This window comes from Chrysemys picta, chromosome 14, assembly GCF_011386835.1.
Source record: "Chrysemys picta bellii isolate R12L10 chromosome 14, ASM1138683v2, whole genome shotgun sequence".
Lineage (NCBI taxonomy): Eukaryota > Metazoa > Chordata > Testudines > Emydidae > Chrysemys > Chrysemys picta.
This window is the reverse complement of record NC_088804.1, coordinates 9,575,191-9,591,100: the sequence shown is the minus strand read 5'-3', so window position 1 is coordinate 9,591,100 and position 15,910 is coordinate 9,575,191. Positions and strand designations below refer to the sequence as shown.

The 15,910-nt window shown below is 41.6% G+C and overlaps 1 protein-coding gene across 4 annotated transcripts; it reads left to right on the top strand.

Moving 5' to 3' along the window:
• The first annotated feature begins 714 nt into the window (after nucleotides 1-714).
• Nucleotides 715-15,583, top strand: HERPUD1 (homocysteine inducible ER protein with ubiquitin like domain 1). Of its 4 annotated transcripts, none has more exons than XM_005306261.4 (8): nucleotides 715-911; nucleotides 4,521-4,598; nucleotides 4,711-4,782; nucleotides 6,648-6,781; nucleotides 7,636-7,755; nucleotides 8,320-8,658; nucleotides 10,278-10,383; nucleotides 13,684-15,583. In XM_005306261.4, the coding sequence occupies exons 1-8, from the start codon at nucleotides 783-785 to the stop codon at nucleotides 13,849-13,851; spliced, it is 1,146 nt and encodes a 381-aa protein (XP_005306318.1). In that variant the 5' UTR covers nucleotides 715-782; the 3' UTR covers nucleotides 13,852-15,583. The 4 variants fall into 4 exon arrangements, with proteins under 4 accessions (XP_005306318.1, XP_005306317.1, XP_042708261.1 ...); XM_005306260.4 differs by having other exon boundaries at nucleotides 4,708-4,782; XM_042852327.2 differs by lacking the exon at nucleotides 715-911 and having other exon boundaries at nucleotides 2,518-4,598.
• The last annotated feature ends 327 nt before the right edge of the window (nucleotides 15,584-15,910 follow it).

Below are 15,910 nucleotides of genomic sequence, written 5' to 3'. Positions count from 1 at the left end.
ACTGTGGGGGAAGGGGAGGAGCGGGGGAAGGGTGGGGAAGAGGAGGGATGGGGGTGGAGTGGGGGCGGGAAGGCAGGACCTGGGGCTGAGCGGGTGGGGCTGGGGGGGGGGCGCGGCCGTAAACATTTTAAAAATCAAAATGGGGGGCCGCAGGTTACTAAAGTTTGAGAACCGCTGGCCTAGAGGGGCTGGCTGAGCTCTGGAGCCCATTATTTTTAGCATGGTACAAACCCATAAGGGACAGTCCTCACCCTAGAGAACTTGGAATCTAAACAGACAAGCCAGACAAAGGGTGGGAGAAAGGAATTCCTGTCTTCCCTGCCACATCACCTTGGGCTGAATCACAACCTGCAAGAATTCGACAGTCTCGGGATGCTTTATGTGTTTGCTCCTGAAGGGATGGTCCTACAAGTGCTACAACCACCTTGGCCCGCACCAGGGCAAGGGAGAGGGCCCTGCTGTCACTCCTGCCCATGGCTATTGCCTGGGTGGCCCTTCCCCCTCTTTCACCCCAGCCCAGCTGGGCACCCCCTCCCAAGCCACCCTCCCTCCTAGCCCCGCCCCTTCCCTATTTACTCTCTAGCCGGATGTGCCCTCTGATAGGCCCACGTACTGACACGCTCACCAGGCGGAGCCAATCCGCTGCAGCCACAGCGCACTGGCGAACAGGGGGCGGGGCGAGGGGCGGTGAGGGTATAAAAGGGGCCGTCGTTTGTTGGCAGCCGCTCGCCGTCCCGTCCCCGCCTGACGCCCGCCGAGGCCGAGCCGCAGCCCCGCGCGCCATGGAGCCCTTCGACCTGCTCGTGCGGAGCCCCACGCAGCGGCACCCGGACCTGCGCCTCCGCGGCGAGCCCGGCTGGACCGTGCGGCAGCTCAAGGCCCGGCTGCGCCGCCTGCACCCGGAGGAGCCGGTGAGGCGGGGACCGGACCCCCGACCGGACCGCTCCCCCCGGCCTCGTCCCGCGGCTCCCCGCCCCAGCGGGCCGGGGGAGGCCTCGAGCCCCCGCCGGGCACCCCCCAGCAGGGCTCCCCTGGGGGGTCCTGACCCAGCGGGCTGGGGGGGGTCGCGGTGTGTTCTCCTCCCGTCAGCGGGGCTGGGAGCCAAGGGTCCCGCGCTGCTCGCAGCAGCACTGAAGTCAGGGGGGGCTGAACTGCAGCCCCCACCTTGTGGCCCCCTTTGGGGCAGCCCCCCACCGTTACAGCCCCCGGACGTTTCAGATGGAAACAGCTGAAATCGTGACATTTCTGATTTTTTAAAATCCCATGACGTTGACCAAAATGGACTGTGAATTTGGTAGGCCCTAACATTGAGCGCCCGTACTTGGGACGCTTCTGGGTGTGGACGTGGGTGTTCGTGTTACCACAGAGCTGTTGTCATTTCTGTTGCACAATCTACTTTGCCTCCCTCTTTAAAAAAAATAAATAAAACACACTAATTACGGCAGCCTTGGCTCTAAAAGGTTGTACTATTTACCAGGAGGCAAAAGTGTTCCTGCAGCGTAGTTGTAGCTTTGACGGTACCAGGGTTTTAGAAGTACAAGCTGGGTGAGGTAAAACTTTTTGTATTGGACCAACTTCAGTTGGTGAGGGAGACAAACTTTCAAGCTTACACAGAGCTGAAGAACCTTCTTCAGCACCTGAAGACTTTTTTTTTTTTGCTCCACATTATCAAACTTTAAAGAGACATCAAATAGATGCTGCAGTTCCCTGAACCTTTGAACACTTTTACAGGCACAAAGGGGGTGATGCAATATCTTTTATTGGACCAGCTTCTGCTGCTGAAGACTAGTTTCAAGCTTACACAGAGCTCTTCAGGTGCTGAAGAAGGTTCTTCAGCTCTGTGTAAGCTTGAAACTAGTCTTCAGCAGCAGAAGCTGGTCCAATAAAAGATATTGCATCACCCACTTTGTGCCTGTAAAAGTGTTCAAAGGTTCAGGGAACTGCAGCATCTATTTGATGTCTCTTTAAAGTTTTTGATAATGTGGAGCAAAAAAAAAAAAAGTCCTGTTCTCTCCTCTTTCCCCGACCAGGATTCCAGAACACCTGCTTCTGCATGGTTGGCTAGTTGCAAATGTTACAGTGCAATTCAAAATAGTTTGTAAATATGTTATGGAAATCAGTTGTAAATACGGAAGTGAAATTCGTTCAGAATATGGGGAAGCTGTTTGGGGGTTTTTTGCTTTATTTCTTCCTGTTCAGCTGCCATTTAATGTTGATGTGGCGTAGTAACTTGTTGGATGCTGAAGTAGTATGTAATTGGAGTCTTAGTTTTTCTCCCAATGGTAACAATTTCTTATGAAGTGGCAGTATAGGCAAAGTAAAAAAAAAGTTTTAAGTTAGTGTTCCAGGCAAGACAAGGGAGTTAAATGGCTGCATTATTTTTATGTCGAAAGAAAATTTGTCCGTGAAATAACTATGAAACTGTTTTGCTTTTAAGCAGTAGATTCATTGAGAGGAATCTCTTGGAGTTAGTATTTAGATGTTATTTTTATTATTTCACACTGAAACAAGCAGCTGTTTTTTTTTTTTTTTTTTTTTTAAGACTATGACAGATATTCTGGTTATGGGCACTATAGGAAACTCCAAAATAACTATATTCTATATGCTGCTGAAGACTAATCAAATAAGTAGACATAACAATCTGTACAAATGTGAATTGACATGATGAAGGGGGACACTGGGCTTTCAAGCAAGCGTGGTTTGATTTAAATAATCAAGGTTTCCTGCTTGCTGACTGACAGCAGATTAAAACTGATTTTTAAGTAATAGATTTTAATTGTGGTTTTGCACTCTGGTTACTCTTCTAAAAAGGTTGATGCTCTTTGGTAACCAGCCTGTTTTTTTTTTTTTTTTTTTGTAACTAAATATAGCCTTTGCCCCAAGTTTATTGTTCTTTTGCTAAGAATACACTACATGTTAATGTACACAATTGCTTAAATACACTTTATATATATATTTTAGATTCTTATTTTTTATTAGGAAATGTTGAATGATGCATTTTTTTTTTTACTAGTGTTTTTTTTTTTTTTTTTAACTTGTGATTTGCGTCAAGCTCTATTTGGACGCGGATTCAAATTCAGTTAAAATACACAAACAGTATTTAAAATTATTAAATAAAACTAACTGTGCAGGAAACATACAAAAATTCAAATAGTTTTGCTTTTTAAACTGATTTTTATTAAACAAAGAAAGTACTCTCTCTAGTTAGCGAATTTAACCTGATTATTTCTGTTGACTGTGTCCTTCAGGATTTTTTTAACTTTTAGATCTCATCCTCTTTCAACCAGTTTTTATTCATAGATTTGAAGAGGAAAACAAGTTTTCCTGCTTTTTCAGCTCCCAGTTGCTAACTTTGAATGAACTGATGATTGAACTGAACTAGGTGAATAGACTGAAATGAAGACTATATTCACTCTGCACCTGTGGAAGAGGCGACTGTTAAACTATTTTAGCACTTCAGTAGACTCTAGTTCAAGGTGCTTAGCCAGTGACTTCCATCTTTCAGTACTTTGAATTTCTTTAACACTTGGCAGCAAACATGTACTGCTTAAGACAATTTTTTGTATTTTATTTAAATGATGTCAATAGATTATAAATTTAGGCCTTAACTTTGGTTTTAAGTTTCAAATTTGATTTTAAATAGGTTTATTCTTTAGAACTAAACCTGCTTATTTAATTTAAATGAAAAAATCTGATTTATTTAAATTCATTTTTATCTGAGCAAATTCCATGCATGCTGTGAAGGTGTGCTGCTGTGGGAAATGCTATCTTTCTGCTAAATGCCCAGTGTCAGTGGAAGCCTAGAGGTCTTCATATGCTGCTTTGGGGTGTTAAAATGGCATCCATCAGCATTGGCCAGATACATTATTTATGTAGCAATCACGTAAGACTGGGTTTTAGTAGCTCTGAAGAATTAAATTTGGAAGCAGTGGTAGGACTCTTGCTTTGGAAGCTGGCAGAGCTGACCTTTTCCTGTAGGGAGGGGAACATGGGCTCTCTTGCTCTGGGGCAACTCCCAGTGACTGTGTGCTCCAACTGCAGGAGGATTTCTGTGTGAACAGCTGCTCAGATTTACTGGGTGGGAGATCATGTGAATTGTCACAAGATTACAAAGTGCCTGCAGGGCTGCTCTGCTTTAAGGAGTGTAGAGAGGTTCCTTTTTGCCAGGATTGTGGTGGGGGTTTCTGGCCTGTACTACAAAATGAATCCCTTCATATCCCGGAGCAGCTGTTCTATCCTCATTCTGTATACACTTGTCTAAATCTCTACGGTATTGCACATTTTGCATACAAGTAATTGACTGAATTAATCTTTACAAGCCAAATTCTTCTTTAATAGAGATGCACGCAACTTCTGTTCAACTGGGGAGCATTTCTGATGTGTGTCTGAGAGCAGTGTTTGGCCTCTGGTGTTTCAGTCAGCTGTTACGTACACAGCTTTTCTTATGTGAAGCTAACTTTTTTTGGCATTTGAATGCATTTGACAGATTAGTAACCAGTATATTTTGTCTTCTCTCAAAGCCTGAAGAGGACCAGAAGCTGATTTATTCTGGGAAGCTGCTGCTTGACCACCTTTATTTGAGAGATGTGCTGCCCCAGGTATGGTCATTACATGTTGGTGGTAGCTGCGCTGCAGTATCAAGTGAGGTCAAATAAAGTTTTATAGATAAAACAAAATGATTATCAAATGTCTTGACTTTTATTTTAGCAGGAGACGTTTCATGCTCTTCATCTGGTGTACCATTCAAAGAATCTGTCAAAAATGAAAGAGACCAACGCGCAGGTATGTTAAATTTAGACTTTCTTCCTACATTAGATATTGAAAGGATCAGCAAAAATCTGTGGAATGTGACCTAGTTTTTTAATTACTGTATGCTTGTAAAGGTTGATAATGTCAAAGCAGGGTGGTAAACCTCGTGTGTCAAAAGTTCTGTCATTGTAAGTGTTATGGCAGCATTCCTTCAGAGTTGTAATAGGGCTGGGGGAAGGAACACTTACACATTTGGAATAAGTACTGTAATCCCAGAGCAAGGATTGTTTGTTTCAGAGCTGATGGCACCTGAAGAGCTCTGTGGAGCTCGAAAGCTTATCTTTCACCAACAGAAGTTGGTTCAATAACCGATATTACTTCACCCACTTTGTGTCTAACTTGTCAAACCTCAGTTTCTAATTGTTTGCATAAACTTGAGCTGACATTACTGCCAGAGGGGTGCAAAATGTTTAATCACATGTAATTTAGTTCCATTAAATAGCTAGTGACACCTCATATTGCAGGCTCTTCAGCCAATGATGGACATGGTGGCTGGGCTGTATGCAAAGGGTGAAATTGTGGTGCCTGTTCCCCCATGATTACAGAGTCCAATCACACTAGTGGTTATGCTCATCAGAGGGAGAGGGAAATGATTACCGTTTGAATAGGCAGTGTCCAGCATATGAATTTTGCTGGGATTTACTTTGGCAACAGAACTTCAAAAACATATGGAAGAGGAAATTGAAACTAAAAATGAGCATTAGAATTTCAGTTTAATATGTATTGGTTTAGTGCACAATACCATATATCCCATCACAATATTTTATTTCTGAATGGAAGTTAGGTAATTAACTAGTGCACAAGCTTCATATCTGAAGGCATAGATTTCCACCCTTCTTTAAATCAAAAGTGAACAGCATACAGTACGTCCTAATTCCAGTTGGATATTTGTCACAACACACATGGCAGAGATCCTTGGGACTAGAAATGCTCAGGTATTGCATTTTGATTAAGGTGCATTGTCCTGGTTCTGTAGAGCAGTTGGCAGAGCAGCCACCCACATGCTGCTAGAACTTAAGACCTCATTTCATAAACTCCAAAATTAGATACACATTTAAAAATAAATTCTCATACTAGTACACTTACGAGAAGGACAGATGATCTTTGCTCTTAAAGGGGACCTGCAAAAGAATGAATTAAATAAATAAAAGCTAACAACAAAAAGCTAAAGACCCAAGGAAGCTTAATGTTTTTTTTTGTTTTTTATTCCTTAGAGCTTGTCTAAACACACCACTTATACCATTTTAACCATAGCAGTATAGTTAAAAGTGGTCCAATGATCTAGTATGGATGGATGCATTTATACTAGTATAAAAATGCTTATACTGGTATAACTTACTCCTCTGTGGGAATGGAATAGTTAAAGCAGTACAGCTTGTGTTTAGACAAGCACAAAATTACCCCAATTTAAGTTGGTGCGACTTCTTTGTGTAGACAAGTCTGAGTTTTCCAGTTATAGTTTTTATCCAATGCGAGATCTGAATTTCTAATCCAAAAAAACCCATAAGCAAACCAAAACTTCAAAAAACATACTCAGATCTTTGCATATCATGAGATGATTGGGGGGGCGGGGGAAAGAATCACAAAACTATTTTTTCCTTTCCAGGTTACCTTTAAAGGAGTGTTAGAAATAGAATATGTATGGAAGGACCGGTTATAACAATGGCTATGACTATTAATTGGTATTGTGGTAATGCCCGTTGTCAAAGATCTGTACAAATGCACAGCAGTTTGGTAAAACTTCAAGAGAACATTCAGTGCGTCCTCTTAGCTTTGCAACAGAAGACTTTTCTCAGATACTGTTCTGAGTCAGCTCTAATATTAACTGTACTATTTAGATTGCCGAAACCAATCAACAGCCAAAGACTGTTTCAGGACCTGGTCAAGATCCTTCTGTAGTTTCTTCAAGTGATGGCTTGAGACAAAGGGAGACTTCCTGCAACCAGCTTTCTACAGGGGAAGCCAGTACTAGGTAAATATGCCACACATGCTGATAACTTTCTGAAGATGTTGACCATTCATGTTGAACTTTTTCTTTCTTAATTACAATCTAAGTGTTGAATACCAGCACCTATGCGATACTTAATGTTGTAAATGTCAGTGGAATATAAGCCATGTATACTATTCTTCTAGATATTTAAGTGGTCACTGAAGGGGTTAAATGGATGTATGCCTCTCCAACCAGAGGGGAAGCGTTATCTTTACTGTTACATGTGGAAAAGTAGAATTGCTGTTACATTTTCATGGAAATATGAACCCAGGATTCTATCTTGATCCAAAATTCTTATGCAGGTAGCCCCTACAATTGATTCTCCTTTGTTAGGAGATAAATATTTTCTCCCAGGAATTGCTGTCTCCACTATTGAGCTTCTGAAGGTTAGATTGAGCGGGCTTGCTTTCCTCTGAGATCCTAGTACTACTTTCTGGAACATTGCTTAAGCATTGCCATTTTGTTTGAATGGACCTGAACTGAAATTAAAGCTGAATATCGATCATTTAATCAGAAAGATGGTACTTGGGATCCAGTGGTAGTAAGACTGTCTGTCTTCCTGCCCCACTCTGATTTCACAACAGCATATTTTCGGGATGAAATGTAGATTTCTGCATTCATGTTCTAATAAAAATGATTGCAGTATTTCAAGCCCAGATTTAAGGTAGGATATGCTGAAAGTGTATGGTATATGCTTGTATCTTATAGTGGGTAAAGCATCAAACAGCTTTTGCGATGCTGTCTCTCTTTAATGGTACAAGTAGGGAAAGACTTGGGGAAGTGGGCCTGCCTGTTCTTTTGTAAACAAACATCCTGTGTTTTACCCTTTCAATAAGGGTTGAAGCTGCCCAGCATCCCCATGGTGTGGCTCCTGGGTACTCTGCATATACCACCTACAACATACTACAGATGTCCTGGTTTCAGCAGATTTACGCAAGACAGTACTACATGCAATAGTAAGTTTTCATTTTTGTTTCCTATTCTCCCTGGGAGCCTTGAAATGTTCTAACTATTTCTTAATGAGGGAATTTTGTCCTTCCCTCAGGTGTAATGTAGTTGAAAGGCATGTTACTTAGCCTTTATGATTCAAATGTCTGATGTAAATATAAATGCTGTATGTGGCTCCTAAAATGTAATTCGGTTTAGTTTTACTTGCAACTTTTTGCCTAGATAAAGCTAAGTGCTGCAAAACTTGGTTACCCAGCCTGCTACAGGGTCTAAGTACTGAGGTTCTGAAAGATTTCAACAGTGGAGTACTGAAATATAAACCCTTTGTATTTCAACTTTATGAAGATGGATGTTATCCCATTTTACAGAAGGTGAAAATGACCCACAAAGTTGAACTTATCCCATCATGTGGCATGTCATTGGCATAAACAGGGCTGATTTCTGTCACTGCTCTAATCACAATTTGCTGCTTCCTAGTTGCACATGAATGTAAGATTAACAAGTTTTTATGCCTGCCTGCCTTATCCTTTGCAGAGCTTGGCAAAGTCTTACTGCTTTTATCTTATTTTCAGCTTGGCTGCTGTTTCTGCTGATACATCACCTACACAAAGGTCACAAGAGATACCAGTGGCACCAGTTGCAGCTCCAGCCCCACTTCCAGATGCCTTTCCTGCACAAAACCTGCCTGGAAACCATAATGCCCCTCCTCAGCTTAATGCAGGGGCCAATCAGAATTTGCAAATGAATGCCCAGGGGGGTCCTCTCATGGAAGAGGAGGAGGAGATGAATCGAGATTGGTTGGACTGGCTTTATTCGGCAACCCTGTTCTTCGTTTTTGTCAACATTATCTACTTCTACTCCAGCCTCAGCAGGTTCCTCATGGTTATGGGCGGCACAGTTCTGATGTACCTGTAAGCATGCATGTCTCGTGAAGTAAACATTTCAGTGTTGACTTGTCATTCAGGGGACTGCTCTTTGGAGCAGTTTGTCTGCACTGTGAGAGTCTTTGTTGGAATCAAGTCTCTTACAGCTCATCTATGCATCCATTGTATTAGTTTAACTATATTTGTATAGTTAAAGCAACACAACCCCCTAGTGTGGATGCATTCATAGTAGTATAAAAGTGCTTTTACTTGTGTAATTTATCCCATATGGGATAGGAAGGTGCTAGACTAGGATAAGACCCCTTTATATTGGTATAACTGTAGCCACACAAGGGTTTATATCAGTATCACTGTAAGAAATCACATTCCTAGCCAAAATAATTGATGATACTTTCCAGTGTTGAGCAGATCTTGCCTTTTGACATGTCAAAATGCATCACAGGATCAGCAAATCTCCTACTGTAACTCTTAGCTCAACATTTTTGGAGGGAATTGTTTAAAGTCAAAGTTACAATAAAACATTCACACTATATCATACATTACTGGTTCAGGTTAATACTCAAAGAACATGGCTAACGATTGTGTACAGTTGTGTGCGGCCATGTCTTTGGTAGGGGAATTGATCTCATACCTTTATATAAGATGTGGCTTAGCATTTTTTACCATGGTTGTTGACTGTTTGTAAACATGCAAAACTAATTTGAATGCAGTGTAATCCTTAGCCACTTTCTTGACTAGAAAAAATGCTACCAGTCAAACTGACCACTCTTGCTCTGAATGGGCAGGTAATTTGTAGTACTTCCCAATCTCTGCCCATTTGTGAAGCTGCTCATAATTTGTTGTGCTGATCTTCAAATAATTGTCGTCCTCCTTTACATGCTTGGATCAGTTGTGACATTAGTGTAGACCTTTAAATTGCCACAAGTAGGCTTAAGAGTTAACACATTCAAACAGAAGCAGTCCACGCTTCTTAGAGCCAATTCAGGCTGTCTGCAGACTCAGGAAGTCAGCACTGGATTACATCTGGTTAGTATTTTGAAGTTTTATCTTCAGAGCCATACGGGTAGAACATTTTAAAAGTTTATATTTTTGGAGTACAAGATGCAGCCACTGGGGAAAGAGAGAGAGATTAGTTTGCCAAGTGGCCATGTGGTGGCCTGTTTTGACCCCTCTTTGTGAGCCACACCGGATGAGGGAGCAATGCCAGCATCACAATTTCAGTTATCCCATTAGGACAGGGCAGGTGTAGGGAAATCCAAGGTACGGTGGTACATGCTGCTGCTTTAAAAAGGAGCACTCTGTCCTAGTTCTCACGCTACACACTGCAGCATCTGCTTTAGCCCGCTGGGGGCCTGATCAAGACCCCTTAGGCTGTGATGCACCAGCCTGTATAGAGCTGGTTCCACTGCTGCCTCTCGAATGCTATGTTGTGCCTTGCTGCCATAATGTTGGGGGGTAGGGATTGTGGTGGAGAAGGTTTTTGGTTGAGGTGCTGGAGGAAGGCTCCCAATCAGAATTTATCCCAGTGTCTTGAGCAAACTGTCTACTCTTGTGTGCATATTCGAGTGTTTTGCTAGGCCTGAAGTCTAGCAAGGCAGGAGTAATGTTTAGCTAACTGCTATTCACAATGAGTTCTTGTCTTCCAGGCACCATGCTGGATGGTTTCCATTTAGACGACGGCCAGTTCACCCTCTTCCAAACAATGTTCTTCCCCAAGCTGCGATCAACCAGGACCAAAACAATAACTTACAGGTATTGGCTCAATATTTGACATACAACAGCAGCAAATCCCGGGAAAGGGTTTAGTTTCCATTTTGGAAACATTTGTATCACTAAGGATGAATAGTGTTCTCTACAAAATCTTCTACTGGAAACTTATTTTCCTGGTAAAATATCTAAACTAGCCGCCTTTTCTCACTGAGTCCTAGAGTTCAAGGCCAGAAGGATCACAGATCCTCTAGTCCAGGGGTTGGCAACCTTTCAGCAGTGGTGTGCAGAGTCTGATTTTAAGGCTGTGTGCCAGTAATGCATTTTAACGTTTTTAGAAGGTCTCTTTCTATAAGTTTATAATATATAACTAAACTATTGTTGTATGTAGAATAAATAAGGCTTTTAAAATGTTTAAGAAGCTTAATTTAAAATTAAATTAGAATGCAGAGACCCCCGGACTGGTGGCCAGGACCCGGGCAGGGTGAGTGCCACTGAAAACTAGCTCGCGTGCTGCAGGTTGCCTACCCCTGTATTTTACAGGCCACCAACACCATTCAGCCACTTGCATGCTAAACCCAACTGAAATTAGACCAAAATATTAACAGCCTTCAGGAGACTAAATTTATTATGTGCCACAGGCAAAGAACAGGAGGGATGTGGTTAATTCCTGCTCTGTCTGGTTGTTACCACTGTAATAGGTACTCTGATACTTTTGCTTCCATAGAAATCAAAGTATCTTTCCTGCCATATGTAGAAATGTATTTGGTTTTAAAACTTAACCCTGGCAATCACCTGGTATTTTTTGTAGTTTTCATAGATTCATAGATTATAGGACTGGAAGGGACCTCGAGAGGTCATCGAGTCCAGTCCCCTGCCCGCATGGCAGGACCGAATACTGTCTAGACCATCCCTGATAGACATTTATCTAACCTACTCTTAAATATCTCCAGAGACGGAGATTCCACAACCTCCCTAGGCAATTTGTTCCAGTGTTTAACCATCCTGACAGTTAGGAACTTTTTCCTAATGTCCAACCTAGACCTCCCTTGCTGCAGTTTAAACCCATTGTTTCTGGTTCTATCCTTAGAGGCTAAGGTGAACAAGTTCTCTCCCTCCTCCTTATGACACCCTTTTAGATACCTGTAAACTGCTATCATGTCCCCTCTGTCTTCTCTTTTCCAAACTAAACAAACCCAATTCTTTCAGCCTTCCTTCATAGGTCATGTTCTCAAGACCTTTAATCATTCTTGTTGCTCTTCTTTGGACCTTTTCCAATTTCTCCACATCTTTTTTAAAATGCGGCGCCCAGAACTGGACACAATACTCCAGCTGAGGCCTAACCAGAGCAGAGTAGAGCGGAAGAATGACTTCTCGTGTCTTGCTCACAACACACCTGTTAATGCATCCCAGAATCATGTTTGCTTTTTTTGCAACAGCATCACACTGTTGACTCATATTTAGCTTGTGGTCCACTATAACCCCTAGATCCCTTTCTGCCGTACTCCTACCTAGACAGTCTTTTCCCGTTCTGTATGTGTGAAATTGATTTTTCCTTCCTAAGTGGAGCACTTTGCATTTGTCTTTGTTAAACTTCATCCTGTTTAACTCAGACCATTTCTCCAATTTGTCCAGATCATTTTGAATTATGACCCTGTCCTCCAAAGTAGTTGCAATCCCTCCCAGTTTGGTATCATCCGCAAACTTAATAAGCGTACTTTCTATGCCAATATCTAAGTCGTTGATGAAGATATTGAACAGAGCCGGTCCCAAAACAGACCCCTGCGGTACCCCACTCGTTACGCCTTTCCAGCAGGATTGGGAACCATTAATAACAACTCTCTGAGTACGGTTATCCAGCCAGTTATGCACCCACCTTATAGTAGCCCCATCTAAATTGTATTTGCCTAGTTTATCGATAAGAATATCATGCGAGACCGTATCAAATGCCTTACTAAAGTCTAGGTATACCACATCCACCGCTTCACCCTTATCCACAACGCTCGTTATCCTATCAAAGAAAGCTATCAGATTGGTTTGACATGATTTGTTCTTCACAAATCCATGCTGGCTGTTCCCTATCACCTTACCACCTTCCAAGTGTTTGCAGATGATTTCCTTAATCACTTGCTCCATTATCTTCCCTGGCACAGAAGTTAAACTAACTGGTTTGTAGTTTCCTGGGTTGTTTTTATTTCCCTTTTTATAGATGGGCACTATATTTGCCCTTTTCCAGTCTTCTGGAATCTCTCCCGTCTCCCATGACTTTCCAAAGATAATAGCTAGAGGCTCAGATACCTCCTCTATTAGCTCTTTGAGTATTCTAGGATGCATTTCATCAGGCCCGGGTGACTTGCAGGCATCTAACTTTTCTAAGTGATTTTTAACTTGTTCTTTTTTTATTTTATCCGCTAAACCTACCCCCTTCCCATTAGCATTCACTATGTTAGGCATTCCTTCAGACTTCTCGGTGAAGACCGAAACAAAGAAGTCATTAAGCATCTCTGCCATTTCCAAGTTTCCTGTTACTGTTTCTCCCTCCTCACTGAGCAGTGGGCCTACCCTGTCTTTGGTCTTCCTCTTGCTTCTAATGTATTGATAAAAAGTCTTCTTGTTTCCTTTTATTCCCGTAGCTAGTTTGAGCTCATTTTGTGCCTTTGGTTGATGCATTTTGTTCCAGAAAATCCCGGTTTGGCCAAGGGCTACTGTGGTTGTTAGCAGTGTAACAGGCTCAACCGTTTTCATATTTTGGGAAGAGGCAAATATTTGCAGTGCTTGTTAACGCTAAACTACTGCAGCAGGTGTTAACAGTCCCACCGTAATCTGTCTCTACAACAAGTGAATGGCTCTCATATTGCAGCTAAAACTTGAATGTGTATGAACCTTAATCTGGTATGGAGGGTTGTACATAATGTTTCTCTCTGTATATGGGACATGTTCAAGTTGGCATTTTCATTTGGTCTTAGTACTTGGTGTGGAATTGTGCTTTTGGTGCTGACCAATTTACAACTAGAACATCAAAATATTTTTGAGACTCAACAGCTTGTTTGGGTGTATCAGATGCATCATTCCCAGTTGTAAATATCGTTTTATTTAGCACAGGACAGTATTGGCAATGGTGGGTGGCTTTACTGTGTCTTAGCCATGTGGTCTCTTGAGCTGTAATTCTGGGACAATGGGTAATAAAGGAATGAAGTACTGCAGTATAGTCAGGGCTGTTAATGAGTCCTTAAGGTTCTTCCCTTGAAAGGAATTAAAATAGCTTGTTTTAGAAAGGAATCTGGCTTTTAGAATTTAGTGTTCTTAAAACAACTTATGAGAGAGACTTTATCTTTATCTTGGCAGGAGGAAAATGTAGGTGGAGAAGCTGAACCTGAGGCTGTTTCTGATGAAGGAAGAGCTTTACCAGAAAATCAGCAGGAGAGTCCTTCATTTATGAACACAGCCTGGCTTTTCTTCAAGACTTTCTTTGCATCGCTCCTGCCAGAAGGGCCTCCAGCCGTGGCCAACTAACTGATTTTGATATCGACGTACTAGCCCGTCTGTAACTCCAGCAGATTACTCTTCTGTACCTGACTAGTCTGGACACCAACTCCAAAGTTAAAATGACAAGTATCACTGGGATTTCCCATCTCATAGCAACTAAGCAACCTAAAAACTGCAAGAAGCCTTAAACCTTTACAGCATATAGACTAAAACATACTGTGCTTTCCATGTCTTCATTCCAAAGAACTTCAGTGTGCTGTATAGCAAGCGTTAAATTAGAGGGCCTAGCATTGTACAGCAGTGCCCTAAATGCACAGACAGTAAGCAGGTGTGTCGGAGATGTAAGAGAAGCAGATTGCTTCTACCAATGCTATTTGATTCCTGTTGGAATGTTTCAAATGCTGTTTAAATTACACTGAGTGTAGTATCTCATCTATAAAACAAGGAACTGCTGTTAAGTATTGGCAGACTTTTCTAGGGGAGGTTTACCCTTAAATTGCTTAAAGGAATGCAATGCTTAATCTTAACAGAAAATGAAGACAAATCATGTTTTCGCTGTACATTTCCTATGGAGGACATACTGTGTAATACAGTAACTACCTACTTTGTCAGAAAGTGAAAGCTAATCACAGCCTTTGATAAACAAGTACACCAAATGGATCAGCTGAGTTACAGGGTGAATTTCAAGTTGTCAAAATCAGGTGTCTTTTAAAACCATTTAAAGGTTCCTTTTCTGGCTTGTAAATCCCAAAGCTTCATTCATCTAGAACTTAGTTGCGCTGTGCATCTATCTTGTGACCGCTTCCAGGATGCTCCATGTTTGTCGCCTAGAGGTTCTCTATTCAATCCATGCAATTTTCTGTAATGTTAGAAAGACCAGTGCCAACATTTTTTTTTTTTTTTTTTGCTGTCAACTTAAACTTAGAAGGGCCTGTTACCTTTTGTCAGCTAGAACTTTCTGAATCCCAGACGTTCATGACAAATGGCTACGTTCCTTTTGAGATGTACAGAAAAGCGTCAACTAGGCTTTTGCATCCCAGCAAGCACAAGATTGCTCCGGAACAACTTTCACTGTACTCATTTCTTCCTTCCTGGTGTTCCCTTGAACGCCTAATATTGTCAAGGGCTTTGTTTTCGAAAACAATCAGTTGTGTGCAGACTTGACCACAATCAGAAAATTGCCCTGTGCAAATAGATGGTATGCACCTAACTTGCTGTCTGCACACCCAGTCACTAATTGCATGTATACATGAACAGAGCCTTTGCACGTTGTAAAACTAGACTTACTCCTCGGCAGCCGATAACTTTGTTGCCCAATGTGCCTTGGATAACTTTTCTTTGAACAAACAAAAGAAGTTGAAGTTACAATGGTCAGACAACTTGTAGCTGCTCCTAGTAGTTCTGTAGGCGTTCAGGAAGTTGGCCTAACGTATGAGGCTCCTTTGACATGTGCATGGGTTTGCAATGAATTGTTTTAGCTCAGGGATAATGTTTTATTGCGAAGTAAACATCTGGGTTTTTTTTTTTTTTTTTTTTTTTTTTTCTGGGATGTGGTATGAAGATTTTTGGGATTAACATCTCGTCAATAATGCTACTTGTAGATGGCAAAACTGCATTATAAAGCTTTAAAGCAAATGTCTTGCCATGCTAATGTGCATGAACTTGTTCTGTACAGTTGACCATGTAATTACTTAATCTGAAATTCTTAATCCTGTTCTTTCCACATATTACACCTACCCATTAAACATGGTTTAATGTTTCAGTGTTTTATCTACTGCACTTAAGCTTTTATTCATTCCTTATCATAACAAATTAGCTGGAGATAAATCCTTCTCCATTGCATAATAGAGTTCCTGTTTCAGAACCATGCAACCTCAGTGGGAAGTTGTCACTCCTATAAATCTGCTGAGGTGGCAGTGAAGAGAAAGGTTAAGTAAAGTAATACACCCTCTAACAAATCCTTATCAAGCATGAGTATCTGTGTCTCTGAGAGGAGTGAGAAGTCTCCTTGCTTATTGTTCCACTGTAACGTGCCTGAAAAAACCTCTGACAGCCTTGTTTCATATGTATATAATATTGCAGTAAG